This window comes from Babylonia areolata, chromosome 21 (genome assembly GCF_041734735.1).
Source record: "Babylonia areolata isolate BAREFJ2019XMU chromosome 21, ASM4173473v1, whole genome shotgun sequence".
Classification (NCBI taxonomy): Eukaryota; Metazoa; Mollusca; class Gastropoda; order Neogastropoda; family Buccinidae; genus Babylonia; species Babylonia areolata.
In genome coordinates, this window is record NC_134896.1 from 9,512,692 (window position 1) to 9,528,116 (window position 15,425).

The 15,425-nt window shown below is 49.7% G+C and overlaps 1 protein-coding gene across 1 annotated transcript in view; it reads left to right on the plus strand.

Moving 5' to 3' along the window:
* Positions 1-2,233: 2,233 nt before the first annotated feature.
* The window catches only part of LOC143296292 (uncharacterized), a 128,458-nt gene continuing 115,266 nt past the window's right edge, over positions 2,234-15,425 (plus strand). Inside the window, exons 1-2 of the mRNA XM_076608144.1 lie at positions 2,234-2,386; positions 2,630-2,908. Coding sequence (XP_076464259.1) covers positions 2,234-2,386; positions 2,630-2,908 — 432 coding nt within the window. The remainder of the gene's footprint in view (positions 2,387-2,629; positions 2,909-15,425) is intronic.

The following is a 15,425-nucleotide window of genomic DNA, read 5'->3' on the forward strand; positions in this document are numbered from 1 at the left end:
CACAGTTGGATGGAACAAGAAGAATGAGACAGACGGACATTTACACTTACAGGTAAAGACAGAGACACGCGGCTATTCAGGACAGCAAAACTAACAGAGACAGAGACACAGAGACTGGATATTATATTGAAGTTTCACAAATGGAAACGCTTCTGTGCATGTCCTACTTGAAATGCGAACTTGATCCACCCACACACCCACCCACCCACCCATTCCCACACACACACACACACACACACACACACACACACACACACACACAAACCCTCGCTCGTACAGCATACATGAAAAATACTTAAGAATATGTGTGTGTGTGTGTGTGTGTGTGTGTGTGTTTGTGTGTGTGTGTGTGTGTGTGTGTGCGTATGTTAAAATTCGGTTTTTCTGTCCACAGATTTGCGGGAATTAGCCGGGAACACAAACATCTGCGGGAACGTCTGTCACAATAGCACAAACAAATCACATGTGACGTCATCGTACAGCAGCTGACGTCACCGGATGTCATGTCCGTCGGGAGAGAAATGCAGTGCAAGCGCACGCAAACCAGCAAACTGGATGTCATGAAACGTCAGAAGTACGTGGACGATACACGGCACACGGATGAGACTAACAGCCTGGTCGGACGTCCGGTTCCTGCCTGCCAAATACTGAAGGCCTTGTGGGGGGACGCACGCGGAAGACTGAGTTAACCCTTTCACCGCCAAGCTCGCATTTATGCACAGGCGTGGTAGAGGACCCGTGTCACTGAAAGGTGAACATTCATTGGTCTGTTATCCATGAACCTACTGCTCTTAATGTTCGGTGGTAGGATAGGCCATATTTTCTCTACATCGCAGAGGGAATCCCCAGTTATTCTTAGCCACTGTCTTTTCTGTGTTTATACACAAGGGAATTTTGTACTCTAAATTGACTGGCGGTGAAAGGGTTAATTTTCAACTTCTCTTAATTACTGAAAATGTCAAATACTACACTCAATGAACGTAAAACCAGAAAGAGACGATCTTGTTGTTTTGCAAGACAATGTCTGTGCATAAATGAACGGAGATAAAGTGATGCAGTTCTGTGGGATGCCATACCATTGGTCCTGTGGGACAGCTTCTCGGATAGGCGTGGAAGAGTGGCACACAGACACAACTGCTGACTCAGCAATGAGGGAGGTAGTAGTTGTCTCAGAACTCATTCACTTCACATAAACGTGTGATTTCATTACCGAAGGCTTGCATTTGTTGAGTTATCAAAACGCAGTACTTTAAACCATTCTCTTCTATTGTGGACGTTAAAATGTTCACGGGGGTGGTGTAGTTTGTTATTCGGACATGTTGCCTCTGGTACATGAAATTAATATATAAAAAAAGGACCAAATAAAAGATGTTTCTGCGAAAGTGAGAGTTTCAGAAGTTCAGTGTCTACAAAGACCACGTGGCGAACAGGTTCACAATTAACCAATGGACTCCAGAACACTTCATTGTAGCAGTTATCGTTTGCTGCAGCCCTCGAACAAATAATCCACAATCTTAATTAAAGAAAATATTATCTGAAAGTGAATTCAACTATGAAAACAAAAACAATTTCTATTTCAACGAAACTTTGATAATCCATCATACAGAAAAGTACAAATGAAAACAAATATAACTGTTTGAGAAAGAAATATACATTGTTTCAGTAAATTCTATTAAAATAATTTTCAACTATCGCCACCACCCCACCCCGCACCCTTACCCCCCCCCCCCCCCCCGCCCCCCTCAAACCCCCCCACCCCCCAAAAAAATCTAAGATAATTATACAGGACAACATGAAAGTGGTCCCGACAGAGCAGAATGTTTCCTTCACTTCACTCAGAATCGAAAGTTTGAATTGCTTTTGTGTGTTTAGGCTCGATGGTCTCTCACTACCTTCGTCAGCAAAAAATGATTCAGGAATGGACAGACAGGCTTTGAGTGGGCTATGCTCACAGCTTCTGCATCGAAGTTGCCTGGGCCAGAGAAACTTTTATCAACGAGTGACTTCCAACAGACGTTCTTTCACGTGTGCTCAGTTCGTGTGGATAACGGGCCATCAGCTAGCTGTGTGACTTTCTTGCTCCGTTCAACAAACTTACTGCTCAGAAACGAACCCCCAACCCTCTGCAAACACAAACAACAACAACAACAACAACAACAACAACACCCCCCCCCACACACACACACACACACACCGCACCACAGAACACGAACCCAGCCACATCCACCTGACGATGAAGGAGGACGACCACGTGCTGTTCCTGGAGTCCCTGCGGACCCTCAACTGGCAGCTGCTGGCCTCCGTGCTGAAGACGGCCGGCCCCGCCCGCTCCAGACAGCTGGTGACGTCACTGGTGGACCAGGAGCAGCGCGCGACAGCCTTGGTGGTCTGCGCGCGCTCTCCCACCCCCTCCTCCTCCTACTCCTCCTCCTCACCCTCCTCCTCCTCCCACCGCTTCCTCCACCACCACCACCACAACAACAACCACCACCTCCACCCCCACTCCCCCAAACTCCTCCTCACCCCCCACCCCCACCACCATCCCGGTGAAAGAGGAAGGGGGAGGGGCGGCAGAGGAGGAGGAGGAAGGGGAAGAGGAGGAGAAGAAGGAAGAGATGGAGAGGAGCAGGAGGAGGACGAGGACGAGGAGGAGGAGGGGTGGTCGGGGCTGCTGGAGACCTGCCACGTCCTGGCGACCTACGGCGCGGACTTGAACCAGGCGGACCGCGGGGGCCGCACGGCGCTGCACTGGGCGGCCGAGAGGCGGAGGCCGCTGTTGGCCGAGGCCCTGCTGGCCCTGGGCGCCGACGCACGCGCGGTCGACGGCGAGGGGCGCACGGCGCTGCACGCGGCTGTCCGCTCGGCCAGCCTGGGCTGTGTGCAGGTGGTATTGCAGCATGACCCACAGGTACTGTGTTAATAATAATAATAATAATAATAATAATAATAATGTACATTTATATAGCGCCCTTTCTCACTAAGAGCTCAGGGCGCTTTACATGAAAGAAAAATATTACAAGTAACATAAAACATTCATGACCACTCTTTCTCAACTCGCCCCACCCCCCCTCCCCACCCCAACTCACACTCTCGCTTTCCCACTCTACACAAATCCAAAGTGAGCTGACATGGGTGGTGCAGGAAACAGAGTACTTATAGATAGGTTTTAAAAAGATGAGTCTTTAGTGATGAGCGAAAAGCAGAAATAGAATCAGATGCACGGATGTTCCAGATGTGAGGAGCAGCAAAGAAGAAATAATGTTCACCATAGGTTCTTGTATTGATACGAGGAAGTTTCAGAAGATAACAGTCAGAGGAAGAGCGGAGATTTCTTGTGGGAGTGTAAACACTGATAAGGTCAGAAAGATAAGTAGGTCCTGCGGAATGGAAAGCAGAATAGCAGAGACACGAAACTTTGTATTTAATTCTCGCTTCAGTGGGGAGCCAATGTAGAGTGCGGAGGTGAGGAGAAATGTGATCAGTACGTGGGACTCTGAGAGTCAGACGGACAGCATTGTTTTGAAGTTTTTTAATTCGCTGAAGAATATTCTGTGGACAGCCTGTGAGAAGAGAATTACAGTTGACAATTCGTGATAGCACAAAAGCAGAAATAAGAGTTTTAGTAGTTTCAACAGAAAGTGTGTTGTTTCTTTCTTTCTTTCTTTCTTTCTTTCTTTAGTTCAACGTCTTTTCACCGGTAAGTGATCTTAGACTGGTCACGCTGCTGGTCAGGCATCTGCTTTGTAGATGTGGTGTCGTGTATTTTGATTTATCCGAACGCATTGACGCCTCCTTCAGCTACTGATGCTGATACTGAAGACGGGGTTTGGGGGGGGGGGGGGAGGTGTGTGTGTGTGTGGGGGGGGGGGGGCGAGGGGGCGTAGTACATGTGTGTGCGCGCATGTTGGGATTTAGGGTGGGGCTGGGTGGGGGGGAGCGATGCGTGGAGGTGTTGGGATGACTGATACAGTAATAGATACATGAAAAAAAAAAAAAGTAGCAGAGATTACATCAGGAAGAATTACGAAAGATTGAGCTAAGTGAGAGTTATATATAACTATTTCAAGTTTTTTGTTTGTTTGTTTGTTGTTGTTGAGTTGTGTTGGGTGGGGTGGGGTTGGCGGGGTGGTTGGTAGGGGTGTGTGAAGTGTGTGTGAGGTGTGTGTGTGTGGTGGGGGGGGGGGGGGCTGTAACGTGTTTTGTCGATGGGTGTGTGTGTGTGTGTGTGTGTGTGTGTGTGTTGGTGGTGGTAGTGTTTGATGAGGGTGGGTGGGGTAGGTGTGGGTGTTGGTGGGTGTGGGTGTTAGTAATGTGTATTCGGATGGATGTGGGTGTGTAATGTGTGTGTGTGTGTGTGTGTGTGTGTGTGTGTGTGCGCGGGGGGCCGGGGGTAGGGGGGGATTATGTGATGAGGGTGGGTTGGGAACGTGTGGGTGTTGGGTGGGTGTGGGTGTGTAATGTGTGGGGAGGGGGGACGGGGGGGTGGTGTTGTTTGTGTGTGCGTGAGTGTGTGAGTATGTCTTTGAAATACTTCAAAATCACGCCAAACTGTCATTGGACGATAGACGCTTGATTAATTAAACGGTACGTTGTTGATGTATTTATTAACACCCGATCCGTGAAGTCAAATATTCAGTGTTCGAATGCGGGTGGGTGGGTGGGTGGGTGGGAAGGTGTGGGTGTGGATGTGAGGAGAGCGGGAGAAGGAGGGGGAGAAGGAGGGGGAAGGTTAATGTCCCGTCTCACATACTGGTTATTGTAGACATTTTGTTGGAGTATTAATTTCAACCAGTTGAATGTTATCGTTTTAACCCTTTCACCGCCAGTCAATTTAGAGTTAAAAAAAAATCCGTTGTGGTAAAAACACAGAAAAGACAGTGGCTAAGAATAACTGGGAATTCCCCCTGCGATGTATAGAAAATAATGGCCTATCCTACCACCGAACATTAACAGCAGTAGGTTCATGGATTACAAACCAATGAATGGTTACCTTTCAGTGACATGGGTCCTCTACCACGCCTGTGCATAAATGCGAGCTTGGCGGTGAAAGGGTTAACTCACTCAGTACGGCCAGTCCTCTCTTCTCCTCTACACAGACCCCTCGGATGGCCAGTGGGTGTCTGAATGACCCAACCTTTAGCTTCCGTCGTCAGAATTGTGGTATTGTTTGTCAACAATCACCTCTTCAGTACAAGAGCCTTCCGCTTGCAATATTTTGATGATGGAAATTGGGGTGAAACGCTGTTAACGTCGTCTCTTTCGCCGTTCGTATGGAGAGAGTTAAAGGTAGGAGAGGAGGGGAGGGGAGGTGACTGGTGAGTTGGGAGAAACCAGTTTGAAGGAGAGAGGAATCAAAGATGAAACGAACACTGAAGTACAATTCGACGGGCGCAATAGCCGAGTGGTTAAAGCGTTGGACTTTCAATCTGAGGGTCCCGGGTTCGAATCACGGTGACGGCGCCTGGTGGGTAAAGGGTGGAGATTTTTACGATCTCCCAGGTCAACATATGTGCAGACCTGCCAGTGCCTGAACCCCCCTTCGTGTGTATATGCAAGCAGAAGATCAAATACGCACGTTAAAGATCCTGTAATCCATGTCAGCGTTCGGTGGGTTATGGAAACAAGAACATACCCAGCATGCACCCCCCCCCCCCGAAAACGGAGTATGGCTGCCTACATGGCGGGGTAAAAACGGTCATACACGTAAAAGCCCACTCGTGTGCATACGAGTGAACGCAGAAGAAGAAGAAGAAGTACAATTAAAGAACATTAAGCGCTTTACAAAACACGGGGGTCATTTGCACAACAGGCTGCCTACCTGGGTAGAGCTGAGCTGACGGCCTGCCACTGGGCGCTCATCATTCGTTTCCTGTGTCATTCAAGGATGTCAAAGAAACAGTCAGAGAGAGGCGAGAGAGAGAGAGAGAGAGAGAGAGAGAGACAGAGAGACAGAGACAGAGAGGAAAGAGAGGAAGGGACGGGCAGAAGGATATATAGATCGATTATGACAGACAGACAGACAGACAGACAGACAGAGAGGCCGAGAGAAATGCGCCAAAAGCAGGAAAAGATGAGAGAAACAGAAGGAGACAGACAGAGGGGAAGATGGAGTCTATGAGAGAGACACAGACAGACAGACAGACAGACAGACGGAGATAGAGAGAGAGAGCTATAAAGACAGATATGACGCTATATACAGTTTATAATGCGTGTTTATTTAGTGAAATTATATGAAAATGCAAATACATGTGTACGCACACATACGTGAAAACATAAGGCAATCAGTACATCATCATTAGAAGAATAAGAGAGGGAGAGAGAGAGGGGGGAGAGAGAGAGGGGGAGAAAGACAGAGGAGAGAGAGGCAGGAAGAGAGAAAGAGAGAGTGGGGGAGAGAGAGAGAGAGAAAGAGAGAGAGAGGAGAGAGAGAGAGGGAGAGAGAGGAGATAGAGGGAGAGAGAGAGAGAGATGTAGAGAGAGGGAGAGAGAGGTGGGGGAGAGAGAGAGAAAGGGAGAGAGAGGAAAGAGAGGAGATAGAGAGGGAGAGGGGGTGGGAGAGAGAGGAGAGAGAAAAAGAGAGAGAGGGGGAGAGAGAAATAGAAAGAGGGAGAGGGAGGAGAGAGAGGGAGAGAGAGAGAAAGAGAGGAGAGGGGGTGGGGGTATGGCAGGGGAATGAGAAACACAATGAGAAAATAACAGATCAGAGCTGAAATATTGATTATTAGTCAGGTAGCGAGGGAGTGGGGGCGTGGGGGTGGGGGGGACTGGGGGGGTGAGGGACGGATGGAAGGGGTGGAAGAGGTGGTGAATGAGGGGCTGGGCTGGGTAAGGAGGGAGGGGAGAAGGGAGAGAGAGAGGTGGGGGGGAGGTAGGGGCGACAACTAAAGCCTGATCCCAATCCTATCGATCACATTCTCGTTTAGCTGCTTCCCAGGATAGGCTGCCTCCGTAACTCACTATGCACTCCATAGGATTGCCATCCCCCTGGGAGGGATTGGAGGGGAAGGGGGAGAGAGAGGGGGGGAGGGGGAGAGAGAGAGGTGGGGAAGAGAGAGGGGGAGAGAGAGGGGAGGGGAGAGAGAGAGAAGAGGGGGAGATAGAGAGGGGGAGAGAGGGAGGGAGGGGGAGGGAGGGGGAGAGAGAGGGTAGAGATAAAGAGAGAGAGAAAGGGAGAGAGAGGAGAGAGAGAGGAGATGGAGAGGGGTGGGAGATAGAGAAAGAGATAGAGGAGAGAGAGAGGGAGGAGAGAGAGAGACAGAGAGAGGGAGGAAAGAGAGGAGAGAGAGAGGGAGAGAGAGAGAGAAAGAGAGAGAGGGAAGAGGGGGTGTGGGTATGGCAGGGGAATGAGAAACACAATGAGAGATCAGAGCTGAAATATTATTAGTCAGGCAGCGAGGGAGTGGGGGCGTGGGGGTGGGGGGGGACTGGGGGGGTGAGGGACGGATGGAAGGGGTGGAAGAGGTGGTGAATGAGGGGCTGGGCTGGGTAAGGAGGGAGGGGAGAAGGGAGAGAGAGAGGTGGGGGGGAGGTAGGGGCGACAACTAAAGCCTGATCCCAATCCTATCGATCACATTCTCGTTTAGCTGCTTCCCAGGATAGGCTGCCTCCGTAACTCACTATGCACTCCATAGGATTGCCATCCCCCTGGGAGGGATTGGAGGGGGAAGGGGGAGAGAGAGGGGGGGAGGGGGAGAGAGAGAGGTGGGGAAGAGAGAGGGGGAGAGAGAGGGGAGGGGAGAGAGAGAGAAGAGGGGGAGATAGAGAGGGGGAGAGAGGGAGGGAGGGGGAGGGAGGGGGAGAGAGAGGGTAGAGATAAAGAGAGAGAGAAAGGGAGAGAGAGGAGAGAGAGAGGAGATGGAGAGGGGGTGGGAGATAGAGAAAGAGATAGAGGAGAGAGAGAGGGAGGAGAGAGAGAGACAGAGAGAGGGAGGAAAGAGAGGAGAGAGAGAGGGAGAGAGAGAGAGAAAGAGAGAGAGGGAAGAGGGAGTGTGGGTATGGCAGGGGAATGAGAAACACAATGAGAGATCAGAGCTGAAATATTATTAGTCAGGCAGCGAGGGAGTGGGGGCGTGGGGGTGGGGGGGACTGGGGGGGTGAGGGACGGATGGAAGGGGTGGAAGAGGTGGTGAATGAGGGGCTGGGCTGGGTAAGGAGGGAGGGGAGAAGGGAGAGAGAGAGGTGGGGGGGGAGGTAGGGGCGACAACTAAAGCCTGATCCCAATCCTATCGATCACAGATCGATTAGCTGCTTCCCAGGATAGGCTGCCTCCGTAACTCACTGTGCACTCTATAGGATTGCCATCCCCCTGGGAGGGATTGGAGGGGGAGGGGGAGAGAGAGGGGGGGGGAAAGGGGGAGAGAGAGAGGTGGGGGAGAGAGAGAGGGGGAGAGAGAGGGGAGGGGAGAGAGGAGGGGGGAGATAGAGAGGGGGAGAGAGAAGGGGAGAGAGAGAGGGAGGGGGAGGGAGAGGGAGAGAGGGGGGGAGGGAGGGGGAGAGAGAGGGTAGAGATAAAGAGAGAGAGAAAGGGAGAGAGAGGAGAGAGAGAGGAGATGGAGAGGGGGTAGGAGATAGAGGGAGAGAGAAAGAGATAGAGGAGAGAGAGAGGGAGGAGAGAGAGAGAAAGAGAGAGGGAGGAAAGAGAGGAGAGAGAGAGGGAGAGAGAGAGAAAGAGAGTGAGAGGAGAGGGGGGGTCGGGGTATGGCAGGGGAATGAGAAACACAATGAGAAAATAACAGATCAGAGCTGAAATATTGATTATTAGTCAGGCAGTGAGGGAGTGGGGGCGTGGGGGGGACTGGGGGGTGAGGGACGGATGGAAGGGGTGGAAGGCGTGGTGAATGAGGGGCTGGGCTGGGTAAGGAGGGAGGGGAGGAGGGAGAGAGAGAGAGGTGGGGGGGGGAGGTAGGGGCGACAACTAAAGCCTGATCCCAATCCTATCGATCACATTCTCGTTTAGCTGCTTCCCAGGATAAGCTGCCTCCGTAACTCACTGTGCACTCTATAGGATTGCCATCCCCCTGGGAGGGATTGGAGGTGGAGGGGGAGAGGGGGGGCAGAGAGAGAGAGAGAGAGGGGGGCGAGGAGAGAGAGAGGTGGTGGACAGAGAGAGGGGGGGGGAGAGAAAGGGGGAGAGAGAGAGGTGGGGGAGAGAGAGGGGGGGAGAGAGAGGTGGGAGAGAGAGAGGTGGGGGAGAGAGAGGGGGGAGAGAGAAAGAGAGGGAGAGAGGTAGGAGAGAGAGAGGGAGAGAGAGAGAGAGAGGGAGAGAGAGAGACACTTGACACTTTGACACTTTGACATTTTTATTGTCATTACCTGTAAGGGTCTATTGACAAGGGGGTGACGGGGATTAATTCTTAAATCCTCTTAAATGCAAAGCAACATTCTGCTTAACAGCATTTCATCACCAAACAAACAAACAAACAAAATCTCTAAATATAACTCTAGAGAGAGATGGAGAGAGAGAGGGAGGGAGAGAGAGGGGGAGGGAGAGAGAGGGGAGAGATAAAGAGAGAGAGAAAGGGTGAGAGAGGAGAGAGAGAGGAGATAGAGAGGGAGAGAAGGTGGGAGATAGAGGAAGAGAGAAAAAGAGAGAGAGAGGAGAGGGAGAGGGGGAGAGAGAGAAAGAGAGAGGGAGGAGAGAGAGAGAGGGGGAAAGAGGGAGAGGGAGTAGAGAGGAAGAGGGAGAGAGGAGAGGGGGTGTGGGTATGGCAGGGGAATGAGAAACACAATGAGAAAATAACAGATCAGAGCTGAAATATTGATTATTAGTCAGGCAGCGAGGGAGTGGGAGCGTGGGGGTGGGGGGGGTGGACCGGGGGGGGGGTGAGGGACGGATGGAAGGGGTGGAATAGGTGGTGAATGAGGAGCTGGGCTAGGTAAGGAGGGAGGGGAGGAGGGAGAGAGAGAGGTGGGCGGGGGGGGGAGGTAGGGGCGACAACTAAAGCCTGATCCCAATCCTATCGATCACATTCTCGTTTAGCTGCTTCCCAGGATGGGCTGCCTCCGTAACTCACTGTGCACTCTATAGGATTGCCATCCCCCTGGGAGGGATTGGAGGAGGAGGGGGAGAGGGGGGGCAGAGAGAGAGAGAGAAAGAGGGCGGGGGGAGAGAGAGAGGTGGTGGAGAGGGAAAGAGGGGGAGAGAGAGGGGGAGAGAGAGGTGGGAGAGAGAGAGGGGGAGAGGTGGGGAGAGAGAGGTGGGGGAGAGAGAGGGGGGGGAGAGAGAGGGGGGGGAGAGAAAGAGAGGGGTAGGAGAGAGAGAGATGGGAGAGAGAGGGGGGGGGAGAGCGTGGGGTGAGAGAGAGGGGGAGAGAGGGGGAGGGGGAGAGAGAGAGAGAGAGAGGAGGGAGAGAGATAGAGAGGGGGGAGAGAGAGGGGGAGAGAGAGGGGGAGAGAGGGGGAGGGGGAGAGAGAGAGAGGAGGGAGAGAGATAGAGAGGGGGGAGAGAGGGGGAGAGAGAGGGGGAGAGAGAGGGGGAGAGAGGGGGAGAGAGAGGGGGAGGGATGGGGAGGGAGAGAGAGGGGGAGAGAGGGGGGAGTGAGAAAGGGAGGGATGGGGAGAGAGAGGGAGGGAGAGAGAGGGGGGAGAGAGAGGGGGAGAGAGAGGGGGAGAGAGGGGAGAGAGAGGGGGAGGGATGGGGAGGGAGAGAGAGGGGGAGAGAGGGGGGAGTGAGAAAGGGAGGGATGGGGAGAGAGAGGGAGAGAGAGAGGTGGGGGAGAGAGAGACAAGGGAAGAGTAAGTGGCAGAGAGAGAGAGGAGGAGAGAGAAAGGGGGGGAGAGAGGGAGAAAGAGGAGGGGAGAGAGAGGGAAAGGGAGAGATGGGGGAGAGAGAAAGAATAGGGGGGAAGAGAGAGCGAGAGAGGTGGGGGAGAGTGAGAGTGAGATAGAGAATGGGAGAGACAGGGGAAGAGTAAGTAGGAGAAAGGGAGGGGGAGAGATAGAGGGGAGAGAGAGAGACAGGAGAGAGAGAGTGTGTGTGTGTGTGTGTGTTTGTTTGTATATGTGTGCATGCGTGCGCGCGCGCGCGTGTGTGTGTGTGTGTGTGTGCCTATGTGTGTGCGCGCGCGCGCTTATATCAGCGTGTGTGTGCATGCATGTGTATGTTCGTTAATGTGTATTTATGTATGTGTGTATCTATGTGCGAATGTGTGAATGTATTCGCATGTGTGTGCACACGTCAGCGCGCGCGCACGTGTATGTGTGTGTGTTTGTGTGTGTGATGACCACAAGGTCTCTCTCTCTCTCTCTCTCTCTCTCTCTGATGTGGAACTCTTCCGCTGAAAGGGAATTAATTCTGTTGAGACTCCAGGCCATACCTACAGGGAAGAGTTCCCTACCCTGCACCAAAAAAACAAAAAAAACTACACCTTTGAAAAATGAATAACCTTGCATGGCAGGGTTAGTGAGCTGTTTGGTTTTTCGTTGATATCTGTCAGCCATTTTGCTAGTTAGCCCGCTTCCATTTCTTCCGCCACCCTTGTACTCCGTTTGTTTCAATTTTTTGTTGTTTTTGTTTGTTTGTTGTTGTTGTTTTGATTTTTTTCTTGTTTCCGAAAAGGTTCTTCTTATTCTTCTTCTTCTTCGCTCTTGAGTTGCAACTCCCACATTCACTCGTATGTACACGAGTGGGCTTTTATGTATATGACCGTTTTTACCCCGCCATGTAGGCAGCCATACTCCGTTTTCGGGGGAGGGCGGGGGTGCATGCTGGGCACGTTCTTGTTTCCATAATCCGCCGAACGCTGACAGGATCTTTAACGTATGTATTTGACCTTCTGCTTGCGTATACACACGAAGGGGGTCTACACATATGTTGGACCTGGGAGATCGGAAAAATCTCCACCCTTTATCCACCAGGCGCCGTTACTGAGATTGGAACCCGGGACCCTCAGATTGAAAGTCCAACGCTTTAACCACTCGGCTATTGCACCCGTCCGAAAAGGTTTTGAAACTTAACTGACATACATGGAAAAATCCGGTGAACAGTCCTATGCGGCGAACCTAATGTGAAGTGATGGCCTAGAGGTATCGCGTCCGCCTTGGAAGCGAGAGAATCTGAGCGCGCTGGTTCGAATCACGGCTCAGCCGCCGATATTTTCTCCCCCTCCATAGACCTTGAGTGGTGGTCTGGACGCTAGTCATTCGGATGAGACGATAAACCGAGGTCCCGTGTGCAGCATGAACTTAGCACACGTAAAAGAACCCACGGCAAAAAAAAGGGTTGTTCCTGGCAAAATTCTGTAGGAAAATCCACTTCGATAAGAAAAACAAACAAAACTGCACGCAAGAATTTTTTTTTTTTTTTTTATAATAATAAATTAAAGAAAATGGGTGGCGCTGTAGTGTAGCGACGCGCTCTCCCTGGGGAGAACAGCCCGAATTTCACACAGAGAAATCTGTTGTGATATAAAAAAAAATAAAAAAAAAAACAAATACAAATACAAATTACTCTTCACATAGTTAAGAGAGAAGATAGAGGAGAAGAAGTGGTAGTAGTAGTTGTTGTTGTAGAAGAAAAAAAAAAGAAGAAGAAGAAAAGGAGTTCATTTGTTTTGTGGTTTGATGCCCAACCCCCAACCCCCAACCTCCCCACCCCCACCCCCCAAGCCCCAGTTCAGTTACTGTACTCAAGGAGGCGTCACTGCGTTCGGACAAATCCACATACGCTGTACCACACCTGCTAAGCAAATGCCTCACTCACTGAGCAGCATAACCCAACGCGCTTAGTCAGCCTTGAGGACTACTACTACTACTACTACTACTACTACTACTAATAATAATAATAATAATAGTAATGGTGGTGGTGGTGGTGAATCAGTTTCAGTTTCAGTTTCAGTAGCCCAAGGAGGCGTCACTGCGTTCGGACAAAACCATATACGCTACACCACATCTGCCAAGCAGATGCCTGACCAGCAGCGTAACCCAACGCGCTTAGTCAGGCCTTGGGAAGAAAAAAAAAAAAAAAAAAAAAACACACACACAACCACACACACACAAAAAAAAAAAAAAAAAAAAAAAAAAAAAAAAAACGGGGGAATAAATAATAGATAAGCTTGCATAAATAAATAAATAAATAAATAAATAAATAATAATTATAATATAGAAAAAGGTAGTAGTAATAATATTAGTAATACTAATAAAATGATAATAATAAAACATAAATAAATAAATAAATAAGACAACAATGGTGATAAATAAGCAAATAAATGTAAAAAATGAAGACACACATTCACACATACACCCACACATGCATAAAAGAAATGCACCAGACATGCAGTTTCACATATATGAAAGCACAGTCAAATACATATAAACGTACATGAGCTCCAACACACACACACACACACGCATTACCGTGCACCTCCTCTACCCCCCTCCTCCACACACTTATTTCTAGTCTAAGTATCGCAGCTTCCACGGCACACACACACACACACAAACACAAACACACACTCACAGAGATGAACACTTACTTGTACAAGCACATATGAAAGCACAGTCAAATACATATAAACGTACATGAGCTCCAACACACACACACACACACACACACACACATTACCTTGCACCTCCTCTACCCCCTCCTCCACACACTCATTTCTAGTCTACGTATCGCAGCTTCCACGGCACACACACACACACACAAACACACACTCACAGAGATGAACACTTACTTGTACAAGCACACACACATACGCCCATATCTCCCACCCCCAACTCCACACACGTACATACAAAGATATATATATATATATATATATATATATATATATATATATATATATATATATATACACGTTCCAATATCCTGTTGCTCCCACAGTGTAGGCATGCATACACTCACATACCTCATCCTCTACCCCACCTCCCCCCGCACTCCCACCTCCCCTCACACACACACACACACACACACACACACGTACACATATCTCTCCTGACACTTGTGTACAGTTTCACTCTCGCGCATTCACAAACGCACTCAAAAGCACACATACACACAAACACACACAGCCGCCACTGACTGGCCGCAAGAGGGATGGGAAAAGATCTCTGATGCCAAGAACGTGGCGTCTAGTGTGTTGCTCGGTCTATTGTGTTTGGAAAGGCCCACAGAGACTCTGTTCCGTTTTGAAGAAATTTGCGCAATGTTGGTTTGGAAATGATGCCGATATTTGTTTGATTTGCAAAGCATCGTGCTCTACCTTTCATGTTAGATTTGCGGCCGCTCCCTCTCTCTGCTTCTATTTCTTTGAGGCGATCGATGGTGTGATGGCCTTGTACCTGTTCTTTTTGGTATTCTTTGACTTTTCTGAGGATTTCCGATTTTCCTAGATGTAGGCCGCTCGTTGGTGTTGCGTTACCAGCAAGTCTGTCAGCTCGCTCATTTCCCTTAACACCTGCATGTCCCGGGCAGTATGACCATGTGAGTTTTTTAATCTGAAAGTTGCGCATTGCGTTATGCCACTCTGGGCTTCCCATTCCGTTTTCAATTTTCTGTATGAGGTTCATTGAGTCGGTTAGAATCATGGCATGTTGGTTTCCGGGCGTATGGAAGGACGATAGCCACTGGAGGGCATGTGTCACAGCTTCAACTTCCATCGTTAGGCTGGAGGTTGTGACTTTGTAGGCAGCATTCTCTTCCCAAATTGTTTTTCCATTTTGTTTCGCAGTGAATCCCCAGCCAGACTGGTCTTTGGTGACTGAGCCATCTGTGTATATGATGATGTCCTCTTCTTTACTGTTTTCTTCTATAAGCAGCTTCACTTCCGCATCAGTTTTGCCCTCTGGCCATTCCCGACAATGTCTTCCTAGAGTGGGTGAAATGACTGTGTTGAATAGATGGTTGAGGTTTTCGGGGTTTTTCTCCCATTCTTTTGTTTCTTTCAGGTCTTGAAGTCGGCATACTAGCTGGATTGTGTCTTCTGCTTGCCCCATCCATGATCTTCCTCGTCCTAGACGGCTGCCTTTTGGTTCTTTGACTGCGTCATGCAGTGGGTTTTGAGGGTTTTCTAATGCTTTGAAGTAGGTCTTGACCTGTTCTAACTTGTTTCTGGCCTGCACTGAAGGAAGGTCAAGCAGGTATCGCATGGTTTCTGTGGGCGTGTCTTTTGTTGTTCCAAGGATCAGCCTCATAGCTTCATTTTGGACTCTTTCTAATTTTAGGAGGTTGCTTTGAGACGGTGTTGTTAGCCCAAGTCCGTAGTCGATCACACTGAGGACGAGTGATTGGTATAGCAGGAAGAGGTGGCGTTGTTCAATTCCTTTGGTTGCCATTGCTTTTAAGACTGAAAGGCCCTTTTTGCATTTGAGTGGTGGTGAATGATTGAATAAATAAATAACCCAGTTAATCAGATCATAATGATGACAATAACGGATAAGTACATCAAAATACAGTGCATGGGAAAGATAAGCACAAGAAAAAAAGA